This window comes from Strix uralensis, chromosome Z (assembly GCF_047716275.1).
Source record: "Strix uralensis isolate ZFMK-TIS-50842 chromosome Z, bStrUra1, whole genome shotgun sequence".
In the NCBI taxonomy this organism is placed as follows: Eukaryota; Metazoa; Chordata; class Aves; order Strigiformes; family Strigidae; genus Strix; species Strix uralensis.
Window position 1 is genome coordinate 58,976,375 of NC_134012.1, and position 13,094 is coordinate 58,989,468.

Genomic DNA, 13,094 nt, shown 5'->3' on the forward strand with positions numbered 1-13,094 from the left:
TGGTTTTTGTCATGATTCATTGTCACTGTATGAACTGTGCTCCTTATAATGCAAATTATTATGGTGAACAATCATTATGAACTTCTATTAATAGCAACAAACTATGTAGATCAAATAATGTAGTACTTATTTTTACCCAAATGAATGGAAGTTTTGAATTAGACAAGCAATAATGACCTCCTTTTAGAAAAAGTGTAAAGTTTTTTTTGAATTGTAGGGATTATTCCTGTGGATAACAAGCACCATGTACACTTAAACAGCTAACATTTCCAATGATCAAAATTACAATAATGAGAAAAAAAAAATCTTCCTTACCTATGTATACAATTTTTAGATTCGAGATATGCCATACCAGAAGCAGCATCTAATGAAAATTTTACCAACTGTTTGGTTTTTAGCTCATCCTTCTTTTTTCTTAAAAAGGACAGGAAATCACCTCCTAGAAAAATAAACAGACAGACAGTGAGACACAACAGATAGGGTATTCACACTTATCTCTCCTTAGGGGTTCGAGACCACACAAAATGCAGCTATTTGCTGTTCTCAAACAATCAGTTTCAGGTTAGCCTAAGAAAAAGGAAGGAACTCACCTTTCAAAGTGCAGTTTCCCTAACTTCCCATAAATACCAGGTGCTTAAAAGTGAAAACTCACAGCATGTTTTTTTTATACCCAAAATCTTCACCAGCGTACTTCAAATGCAGACTTACATGGAAACTGTTGACAAACCCAATTGATAATTTGTGATAAAGATACTCATCTAATCACAGAGTAGTTGCTGTAGAGGTTTATAAAAATTGTGAATAAATAGGTTAAGTCCTATTAGTTACATGAGAGTAATCAATTTTTAATTGATCATTTACAGTGGTGTTTCTCAAATTCTACATTGATGTGTTTGGAGGGGTAACAGAGTGTTTTATTTCCTGGACAATGTTAACTGCGTATTTGACACTGGCAATTGAAGGCAAACAACTATTACTATGACTTCAGAGTCTTCTGCCGTGGAGGAACAAAGGTGTGGTCCTCTTGTCTGTGGAGGGGAAGGGGTCAGCATGGAGGATTTCCAAAATGCAATTTGTGTTTGCAAAAAATGTTTCTGAAAAACTGATTTAGGACTAAGATAAGCAGGAGAGACATTATATGAACACTGCAGTGCCATGTTCTGATTGAAATAACTGTATAAAGACTGTTTCTAAAATATATTTTATTGTTCCAGTCAAAGACAAAAAATAATAGGGGACCTTTCCACTCTACATGACGGTCTTTGTTTCCATTCACTTTGCCCTGATTTGACTATAGTTATCCTCTCTTGCAAATCACGCACTGTTACACAATTTTACATACTGCCTTTCTTAGGAATATGAAAAGACACTATATATTAAAAGTTTCATATGGGATTTTCTTAGGAGGCCATTTCTATATATATTTTGTACTGTAAGAAATAAGATAATATTAAAGAAAAAAGTCTGCTGTTATGAAGTGTAACTTGTAACATCCTTCAAATATTAAGTTGGATTAATGTAAAATGGATTAGCACCTTAACTGCCAACTGCTCTGTTTATTCATTTTGCCTGGCATAGGTTTCTTTTAGTACAAACGATGTGGATATGATGGCTTTTTAGGCTGTCCCTTAATGAAAACTCTCAGAAAATTTGTAAGAGTAACAAAGGGTTTGTATAAACCACATAATCCAAAACTATGTACCATCTAGGTACTTAGACTGCCAGAACACATTGTTAAAGTGCAAGGATGAAAACAAAGGTGAGTGACCCTTTTTACTCACAATGCAGCGAATGCTCTCATGTTGGTCCAATCAGAACCCCTCAGGTGAGCAAGCAAATATTGCATCGTGAGTACACCAGCAGTACTGCTGGGATGCATGGAGCTCACGATGCTCTTCACTGCCAGGCTAGGTAACACACAGATGGAAAATCAAGAGCTGAATGGATGCCAATGACTCTAAAGCCAATTTGAAATACCCTCTGTTTTACAAATGATAGTTACACACACTACCTCTCCAAAGACTGACAGGGTGAATCTTGAGATACGGAACTTTAAATTCTAATTAAATCTTAAAAGAACAGAATACTACTGCAAACTGGACTGCGTAACATTCACCCTTCCTTTAATTTGAGAGGTTACTGACATAGTCTGGTAACTGGCAAAAAATAGGTATTGACAGGGAGAAGGAAGGTAAACACTCCATCGACATATGTGTTATTTCTTGCACATGTAAACAGAATTATTCTGGTTACAGCAGACAGTTAACAATAACTTTTAAGCAATTCCTCCCTCTAAAACATACAAACAAACTGATGAAAATTATTTTGTTTATATACTGAGAACTCACTGCTCTGCGCATCGGAATCATCTTTTAATTAGTAAGTATGATTATATGTCTTTATAATGTGATTATCTGTCTTTATGAATGTGAAAGTCTTCCAGTCTTGACAAATTGCAGCATTACTTGAATGAGAACAGTAAATCAAGGAAGCTTACAGAAAAAAAATAGAAGATCATCCTAAAAAAAACCTACTCTCAATCAACCAGTGTTCCAATATTGAAGACTGAGAATTTCTAACTTACTGCAGGAAGAACTGAAGAGACAGATAAGCTCAGTTTGACATACTAAAAAAAAAAGATGCCTTCTCACATAGCCATACTAAAAATGAAGGAACAAGTCCTAAGTAAGAAAGTGTTATAACAACACCAGCGTGAGTCTAAATTCATATTCCTTACAATTCATATAATTCTTTGTACAAATGAGTTACTGCTCTCCACAACAGTAAAAAAATCTGTTCTCAAATAACAAGGTACTAAAGATAACAAGGTATCAAAAGAAAAGCTAACTATATCCATTAAAAAATTTAGAAATAATACATGATATAAATTTGTTTCTAATATATTCAGGCAATCAGATTAAGATCCTAATTTTCATCAGTTCATTTCTGAACAGGATTAAAAGCTGTTCGGTTCCTTACATCAGAATATGTCAAATTTGCAGAGCACAAGCCTGTAACTTCCCAGTGTAATCATACCATCAGGAACTGATTTAGAACTTGCTAATTTTCAGTGTTTGGCATGTACTGTATGAACTTACAGTGTTTTGAGCAAAACCAGTAGAGCATACCTCGAGCTCTATACAGTGTATTTTACGTCTATCATCAAAATACAGTTTTAATAAAATTATCTTAGTCTGTCTCAGTCTCTGTAGTGAAAAAAATCAGCAAACTGCTATGTTTTTGCTAGCAGTTGTTTTCTTTTATCTGCCTTTGCATAGAGATGACAAAAATATATTTTAAATACTCTGTTCAATATTGATTCGAATGCACTTGGTTGCAGACAAAATAAAAGAGCAAAGTGATATACATCTAATTCTGTGCAAGATATGTCATTTTAGGTTAAATGTGATTATCCTCATCATTGTGATACCAGCTTAAGTGTCTGTCCTTTAACTAACAGAATTACTCTTACTAGTAAATTCTGACTTTTCCTGTCTACTGTGGTCAGTGTTCCAGCTATTCATCTTCACAGGAAAGCATTCACATGAATACCTTCAAAGCTGAGTTAAGAGGATTTCACTACAAACTCTTCAGCATGGAACTGTGGTTATGTAATATCTTTATGTGCTTCTTAAAACAAGTTTAAATATAAAAAGCCATAATCCACTATTTGCAGCACATAGTGTCAGAGCATTATCTCCAGTAAAATAGCTGTTGATAAAAATGAAATAAACAGACCAGTTAGACTATGAAACAACTGAAACAAAACTAGATGACTACATAAGAGTAAGTAATGCTTTCTCTTATATGTGGAATTTCCACTGTGCTTTACATGACTACCTGTTTTTCCAGTTAATGGCACACAACACTACCAGGAAATGAGGTTTGCTCCAACCACTCTAAGTAATACAGAAATATTTAAACTATTATAGTATTATTACCAAGCAGAAATCGACTGCCTGTTTTGGGTTTACAGGAGGACAAATAACAGTACTGGAGTGTCTGCCTAATACAATAGAATTATTTTACTAAGTAGATGACAAAATGTAGTACATAAGCAGAAGCTCCATGAGAGCAGCTTGCTATAATTGGATTCCTGAAAACAGCCACAGTATTTCACTGTGAATGTGAACTGTTTCTCATTATATGCAGAAATTTTAGGAGACTGAAAATACCACATATCAGCATCTCCTAATGTTGGCCCTACTTATAAGGCATTAACCTTATGCTGTATGTTAAGTAGTATTTTATGGCAAGGTAACAGTTCACTTAATGATGCACACAAAAGAAAGCTAAAGTTTTGCAAGAGGAAAAAAACTAGTTGTGATCTATGAGAAGAAATCAAACCACAAGAAACATCAAAGAAATATATTAAATCAGTTTACAAAATATTTAATTATAGCAATCTCTGACTTTAATGGCATTTATAATCAACTATGAGTACACCAGTCTTCTCCTGAGCTGGTGCCCAAAATGGTACCTACCTACTTGTTCTAGACACTCATTATTCTGATAACCAGTATTGACACTGAACATAATTAAAATACAGTTTTGAAATTATGGGTGAAATCTCCCACTTATTGATACTTAGATATATAGACATACATTATTTATATATCTATATAGTATCACACCATTTAAATAATGTTATAAATGATAATTATACAAATATTAATAAATGTGATAATATAATAACAATTATTAAGAATGATATGGAATTATGTATATTATTATTTACATATCAGTTTTAATAAAGTGGGAGAATTTCCTTTATTACACAGCCTTGTTAAGTAGCAGTTTGTTTAAAGAGTACACTTAGTTCTTCTTACACTTATACACACATTAATCATACAGATGCAGCATACAACTTAAAGGTCACCTAACACAGAGGAGCTCCATGATTCAATATTCATAATTGCTTTATAAGCTATTATAATATTATTGAAATGACCTTTATCTGTACCTGTAAGTATTTATAAATTTGAGGATTCATATGGTCAGTCTTTTAACTAATGTAAAGAAATTTATCGTTTCTTTACTGCCCAGTATCTTAGTCCCATATACATTTATCAACAAAACAAACCCAGCCACTGTTTCTTAAACCTATGAATTTAAAATAGCAAACATGCATCTGCAGCAATTCTAGAAGACAGTTTTTTAAGAAAGTAAGAAGCTATTTGACAAACTACTGAAAATGTAAGGGTTTAGAAATGCTGAAGCACTCTTTTCCCTTAAAATAGTGTGCCTTCACTTTTCAACTAATGGATCATTTGTGTGCAATGCAGTGCTTTCACTTCTTTCTATTTTATGTAAGTAATCACATAAACTGTAAATAAACCCAAGGTTTTTTAACTGCCTACAGACTACTATTGCAAAATCCAGTTAAAACTTTGTTTTTACTGATTAGCAAAGCTAAAAAAAAGTTGCTATAATCATGCAAGTTTTGCCATAGTAATATTACCAATGGTAGTAATGAAGTATGAGTGGAAATGCATGTAAGTGAAAACAGAAGATGAAGGAAAAAAACCAAGAGTTAAAAGGATGGTGTACATTAAGAGTCAAGGACATGATTAGCAGCAACAAACAAGTAAACACAGAGATGTTGCCTGCATCAGGACTGTTGTGCAGATGACTCTAGCAGAATACCTGTAATGAGACCACAATGGAAATGACTCACTAGCACAAAATAACTACACTATAATAAGATGAAGATGAGAAGGTTACATTATATGTGCTACGTCCTTTTAATGGGATGACAGACTATATATATACGATATTCAAAATGAGGAAAATATTGACAGTGGTCAGCAACCTTGTCTTAGATTTAAGGTGGATCAAACAAGCTAGAGCGTGAAGCCAATGATCCTACCACATTAACTTACTCCCAAATGTCCTAAAAGCCTGTCCAAAACCAAGTCTGTCATCATCTGTCAAGAAGAAACCAGAAATCATAGCAAGACATCAATAGCCAGCACCCCTTGTCCTCTGTGCTGCACAGAATAATGCTGCCCAGACTACTTAGACTCTATGTTTTGGTATTGTGGCTATGAGGATATAGGACAATGAGTGGGTAGATACAACCTACTTCAGAAATTAATTAAAAGGAAAATCATCCTCCCCCAGGAATTCTTCCATTCAGTTTTGTTTCATTAATTCCTATAATTGGACTATGCTTAAAAAACAGTAATCACTAGCCTTTAAAAGGATTCCAGATTAGAAAGCCATGATAGCCCATGTGAAACAGAACATACATGAAGGACAGGGTTTTCTTTAGTCTAGAGAAAGACAATGAATGTTTTTTAAACGCAGACACATTAAATAATAGGTATTACTTAAAAGTTGTTCTAGGTAAAGCAAAAATAATAACGTGGAATATCAACAAATAAAACTAAGCAAATACGATGCATACAGAAGTTCTTGCAGCTACCAAAACACTGCTTAATTTTTATTCAGTTTTCAAACAGATTTTCTAGTTTAATCTACTTGCTAATTAATTTTTGTACAATCTTGATACAAAATATAGTATCATCAAAGCCTAAAATATTTGAAAAGAGAAAAATCAAACTCTAGTCTCAAATGTTACAGTAAAAGAAGACTGTATAGTGGGCCTTTGGTCTTGTTTTATCAAATAGAGAAGCTATGAGTCAAAAGGAACTTTTAATCACCACCACCTACACCCCAACAAAGGAATCTGACTGTTCCCTCTCTTCTCTTAATATCCTCACAGCTGGAAACCATGCAGCAAATAGGAAGGCAGAAGCCCATATGAAGGTACAAGATGAAAAAGAAGGGAAGGGAGGAAGAAGAAATGGGGTCTGTATGCGGACTCCATAGAGGGCTGGGGGAAGAGAGTGAAGTTGGACATGTATACGTGGAGAAAGGGAATCTATGGGAGGGTGTCTGGTTCATAGGGTGACGTGCCCAACCAGAGGGAAGCAGGCAGAAGCATGCAGGTTGCAGAGAAGTAGAGACAAAGAAAAATGGAAGTTGGAAGCTTAACTGAATGCAAGAGGAAAGGATAAAGTAAGAGACAAAAACTAGAGAAACAGGCAGTGGTCATATTTGTGTGAAGAGAAACTGTAGGGTAGACAGAAGGTGGCTTTCACAACAGTTGCGTATTTAGCCAGATAACTTATTTGACTAGATAAAAAAAGAATTGAATGGAAAACAAAGCCAGTCACTATCACTGTTAAAAATCTGCATCTTCTCTCTAATTTGAGGTTGTCTAGAATTTGACTGACCTTTTTTTTGTTGTTGTTGCATTGATTTTTGACAGTGTGCAGTAAAGATTCAGCATGGGACTTCAAGATAGGACACATCTGAAATTTGCTGGCAAAAGGCAGCTACTAAGGACACACAATACAACCAGTGGATCAGATCATGCAAAACTTTATAAGGGATCTCTTTAGAGTAGCGATTGGAAAAAAATCTGAATGATCTCTATAGAGACCTCATTGCCTCCAGAAGCAGGAAATAGAAGAAAAAACAACCAGATATGGAGTAGAAAACACAGCAGCTAAATCACATAATGTGAAATTAAAAGTTAACATTTTTTCAGCATTGAGCAGAATTCCAGGCCTGTGTATGATATCAGCTGCACCTCAGAGACAGCAGAGCTAACTGTAGGCTCAGGTAAGCCACAGTGTCAGCATTCCTTCATTCAAGATGATAATTAATTTAGCAGAAAAGATCAGATAATATGGATATCATACATCATATCAACGAATAAATTATATATAACTCAGTCTCAGCACTGAGACTTTGGTTATAAATGAGCTTGTTGGCTTCAGTGCAACTAACAGCAAAAATACATGGAATTAGCTGTGATTTGGTGCTATACCCTAAAGTATCACTACATACAGAAAATAAGAGTAATTCCACAAAAGTCGGTTAAGATTTAGTAGGTTGTATCAGCTCTACCTCAGCACCAGCTCTAATAGATCCATAAGCATTTCTCCATGCTATGCCATGTAGCCCTCTTTTCCAAGAAAGAGCAAAAAGAGGACCTGATAGGTCAAGCAGAATATGGGGCTTTATTTGCAAATGCCTCTGACCTAACATGTCCCATGGAAGCAAAAATAACATACAGAAAGTAGCAATGGAGTTACCTTAATTTCAGAAGAGATGGAGTGAGTAAGCCAAGCTGGACCAAAGTCAACTGCAGGGAGGATAGTATGAACAGGGTGCAGAGGTAACCTCAGAGCTTGGGTTAAGAATGGCTTATCAGGTCCTCTTACAGGCACTACAGAATTGTTGTGCTCTTTCTGAATGTCACCGGGAGCCAGTGTAGCTGAAATCAAGCAGTGCTGCACCTGAGCTAATAAAACCTGTCACCTCAGTGACAGGTTTTGCATCACCTGTCTGCATCAATGGCACAGACAATTTGCATCCCATATGATTCAGTACAAATCTGAACAGGTTACCTTATCCAGTTGCAAAAATGCATGTTACAACCTTGCTGAACTCCACCTTGAATACATATGTCTAGATATAAGCTGAGCATACATAGTTGAAACCTTATTCAGACAACTTTCCCATACTACTAGATTACTGGATGTTTTCACAGATGTTTTTATGTACAAGCACATCTCGACCTGTTTCCAGCTACAAGTGTTCAGCAGATCTGCTCTAATGTATGTCAGCATGAGACTAAATAAAACAGGGAACACAAACTCTGTGTTCAGCTAAGTAGGGGGTTGTGTTTTTTGCAACCATGTATCCATTATCAAATAGGAATTCTATGGTGGTGTCAGGAATGCACACTAGTATTCCAGAGAAATGCCTACAAATCATTTAATATTAAAGTGCAAAACGTGCAGAAATGTCCACTGGGGACGGGGTGTGGGAATCACACTCAGAGCAGATCACTGACAGAATAGACTAAATAAGGCCTATGGCCCCAAAATGGATTTGAAGATGAGAAACAACTGCTGGAAAACTGATCAGAACTGTATGAGGTAAGGATCTTGTACAGAAAGGAGATCTAGTTTTCATAATACTGTAATATATAATATAATCATAATGTATTATATTATCATAATATATATGCTAGAGAAGTTAAATTAAGACTCAACAGACAAGCCAGATTCTTGAATTGCCTATTTTTGAATGCCTGACTTAGCAAAAAGAAAATTATTTCAAAATATTTCTGCAGATGTAATTTTAACTATGTTGATTATAAAAATGTTTAAATATATAGAAACCTGATACAGAAAGTAGGCTATCAGCTTGCGATTAAACAGTCCAACAGCTAAAAGAAGTAGGTCAGAAAAAATGTGACTATAAGCTTCCTTCTATTACCTTTAATCAACTGCTGGAACATATAAAGATGTTTGCATCTATTGTCAATTAGACAAATCCTTCCAGAGAGCTGGTGCAGGTGTGATGATAGTGCTTATCCTGACAACCTGTGCAGACTCTTTTTGCTGGAGGGACAGAGGCAGCTTTGAAGGTTCTACAAGATAAACTATTGAAACAGTTGCATGAAGTGGTAACTGCACCACAGGATTACACACCTGTCTTCAAAACGCCCCACCCTAGAACACACAGTTCACAATCACATAAAAATCCTACCTCTAAACTAAGTTCTCTGGGCAAGCTAAAATTTAAGTAAATTGAAATTCACATAAAGAAGGAGAAGAAAGAATTTTGTGGCTTGGGATTGCTTTTTACACCTTACAGATTACATTCGAATTTGATTTCTTCTTCCCCTAAACCTAGGAAAAGCAAAAAACATTAAAAAGTTTAAAGGGACTCCTGCAATATATTTCTGATTACATGGGAGATTGCACAATAAATTAAGAGCAGATGAAAACACAGTTAAGTGATCCTGAGCGTTTCAGTGAATTCAAATCCCTTATTCTGAAAACAGAAATACCATAATAAGATCCATGATCACTTAGAGAGAAGTTGGGACGAGGAAGGTAGTACTGAGGAAGGGTAAAAGAGAAGGATTTTCTAGTTTCTTCTTTTCCTGTCTTTTTCCATGAAAAGATGCTGAGTTCACTCTGACAAGAGAAAAGAACAGGAAGCAGGTCTTGTCAACCCCTTGATAATCTTTTCGACACCCCATCAAAATCCAGCATCCATTTGTCTCAGGTTACCAGTGTGGGCTCTGGTCGGCTTACAGATAATGCTAGCAGCATTCCAGGCAGTCTCTCCGACCATCATCTAAATTTGCTAAAAATGAGCTGTTACGAAAACTCCTTATGCCCTGTGTGGCCTTAAAGGAGACTGGCAAATTGTTCTTCTGTTCTGAATACTAGAGCAGCTTCTCATAATTACCTCCCTTTCTTCAGTTTTAAGGTCAGCAACTAGGGATAAAGTTAGAGCAAAGAAAAATGAATAAATAACCCAGAAAATATGAGTTAAATGCTCAATTTTTTAGATTGATGTGGCATCACAGAAATGTTACGTGCTTTCTTACACTTTACACAAACTCCTGCTGTTCCTCGTTTTGGAAACCATCCCTGACAAAAGGGAAATTAGAAAATTCCTGTGGTGTAGGCTACAGACTGCATTCACAGTCTCAAATATGCAGCAACTCTCACTGAAGAATTTTAAGACTAGTATCCCACCTTTACTACATCACTTTTCAGTCAGGTTAGTCAAGTCCACATGACAATAAAAACTCATGGCTCTATACTAACATCAAGCGACTGGCAAATCTCAACATACAGGGTTTCTTTTTCTGAAATTCATTAGCAATTCTCATTTTAACTACTTCTGTCTTTCTTAGGATAAACTGAGTACTTAAAATGTATCACAACAGATTATTTAAAAGTTACTCTAGTAAGTTATGAAATAACATAGTATTAATATTTTTAGATCAGAAGATATCAGAAAAAAATCTCCATCAATACCACCTTTGCAACAAACCTTATCAAATCATCTTAGCCGACATTTCGTTATAAAATAGTAAGAAGAAAAGGAAGAATATTACAAAGAAAGTAACTTATAGCAACCTATATAATTATCAGAGTTCTTCATAATACTAACAGGTTGCAATACCCTAACTTTTTTAAGCAGAATTTTTGAAAGGTATGAAAATCTTGGGCAGTATATATTAACGGTAGAATTATACTTCTGCTTTTCCTGGAGCTGAGCTGAATCATTTCTACTCCTTCAATGCAGGATTTAAAATTCACTGCATGATATTGCAATACAGTAAAATTTATTTCACTGTATTGTAAAATAAAACATGACTTTTTGGCATGGAATTCTCATTAACTATATGCTAATATAGCATCTGAAATCTCCTCTTGTGCAGTGGAGACAGAGAAGAAACTGGTGGTCAAATACCGCTTTTCTTTATTCAGCAGCATCACTGGAGTCAGAATCAGTAGGGAGACCTTAGCCACTGTATTCTCTCCAGGTATTGCTGCAAGGTAAATCTTACAGACAATGCTATAATAGATTACTATTAAAACACAGTCCTCCACTGAGTGCATCCCGCTTATTGTGCATATCCTACACAGGTGATCAGCAAATGCTCAACAAATTAGATGGTGTGGCTCACTGTGCAGAGAACTCTACAAGAAATTACACTGATTCTGGAACTCACATCATGCGCTCTCTGGCTCAAGACATCACACCATGTGCCCAGGGAGCTGAGATTACTTGTATCTCTATCTAGAAACCAGCACATCTGACCTACCACATCAGTGCAGAGGGCATGCCCATATCCATTGTTCAGGCCCAACCTAAATTAGGAGTCCTAACAGAATGTGAAGAGTAGAAGCTAGCAATATGAAATCAGAAAATATGAGCAAAGGTAAGCACACAGTGAAAGAGAAATAAAAGTCCGACTTCTATTAGGAACACAAAATCCATGCAAAAAATCAGCATATCAATGCATAGGTGTTATGCTCCTCAAATGTTCTTTCCTTTTAACAGTCTTAGTATTTTCAAACTGGTAACTATAGTTGTCATAGAGAAAGAGTCATAACTACCAAACAAGAAGAGGAAATCTCTATGAGAAGTTCTCCATTAGCAAAATGTTGTAATACAAAGATCATTTCCAAATAGAGGTTTTTTTAAGTTCTTAGTCTACTAAAAAATTCACAGAAAAAAGTTCAGGTTAATTTTTATTAAATGGTAGTTGAGAAGCCACACAGCAACTTCAGCATTGGGCCCATGTAAGGATCTGGGCAGTAGTTCTTTTTAGTTAATATTTCGATATCATTTAGGTAAAAAGAATAGAATTAATTATCTGGAAGACTGCTTTAAAGGTTATTACAAATTTATCCATTATGCAAACACAGATCAAAATTTTAAAAACATCTGCTTTGCTAAATTGCTTTTTCGCAGCAGCTAGCTAGCATAATTTAAGCATGCAAAAGAGTTTTCTATAGATCTGTTAACTTAAAATGTTTATAAAAAAATATTAAGGACTCATTGACCCAATTTCAATGGCTATCTTCACAATTTTGGGAAGGTGAGGGGAGGAGCAAGAGAACAATTTGCTTGGGATTTCAAAAATCATTAATTTTACTTTTTGGTAACTCTCATCATAAATTCCTGAATGAGAGTTTTACACCACACCTTTTCTATACATGTAACTTTCCATGTATATATGAAGGATGTTGTTGCTGCTAGATACATTTTAGCTTCTGTTTATGTATGACAGGGAATATTCTAATTAGGTTTTTTTTATCAATTAGAAGTGCTTTTAGAAAGCAATAATAAATCTAAGTTACACAATAAATACTGTTCTACACAAAACAGAAGTACATACCTCCCAAACAGCACTCTTTAGAATACTGATTGGGAGTTTCTTATTAGTAGGTAGCCACCACAACTTACTGATATTTTTATTTGTGGTATCTGTGTTACAAAGAATAAAAAGCAGTTGGCAGAACGTGCTCTTCTGTACTCAGAGGAACTATTTATTATATGTCTTTACTTGGGCAGTAGTATCAGTTGCTTACCTGGAAAACAAGAAAAACGAGCTCTTTAAAAAATATTCCTGTAGCTTTTCTCCTGTATTACAACGCAAGGTGCCCAATAAACGTTCATTAAAATGTAAGAAAGCTTCTCTTGTGATGGTCATTGGGCATACTTTATTTGACAACTGTAAAACATATCTTTGTTAA

The 13,094-nt window shown here is 35.2% G+C and overlaps 1 protein-coding gene across 4 annotated transcripts in view; it reads right to left on the reverse strand.

The window, feature by feature from the left end:
- FER (FER tyrosine kinase) overlaps positions 1-13,094 on the reverse strand; it is a 213,131-nt gene that overhangs the window by 54,380 nt on the left and 145,657 nt on the right. For all 4 annotated transcript variants that reach the window (XR_012627031.1, XM_074855734.1, XM_074855735.1 and 1 more), the window contains one exon: positions 316-439. Coding sequence is in view for 3 of the 4 variants with exons in the window: in XM_074855734.1 (XP_074711835.1) it covers positions 316-439 (124 nt within the window). In the remaining variant the exon portion in view is untranslated. The remainder of the gene's footprint in view (positions 1-315; positions 440-13,094) is intronic.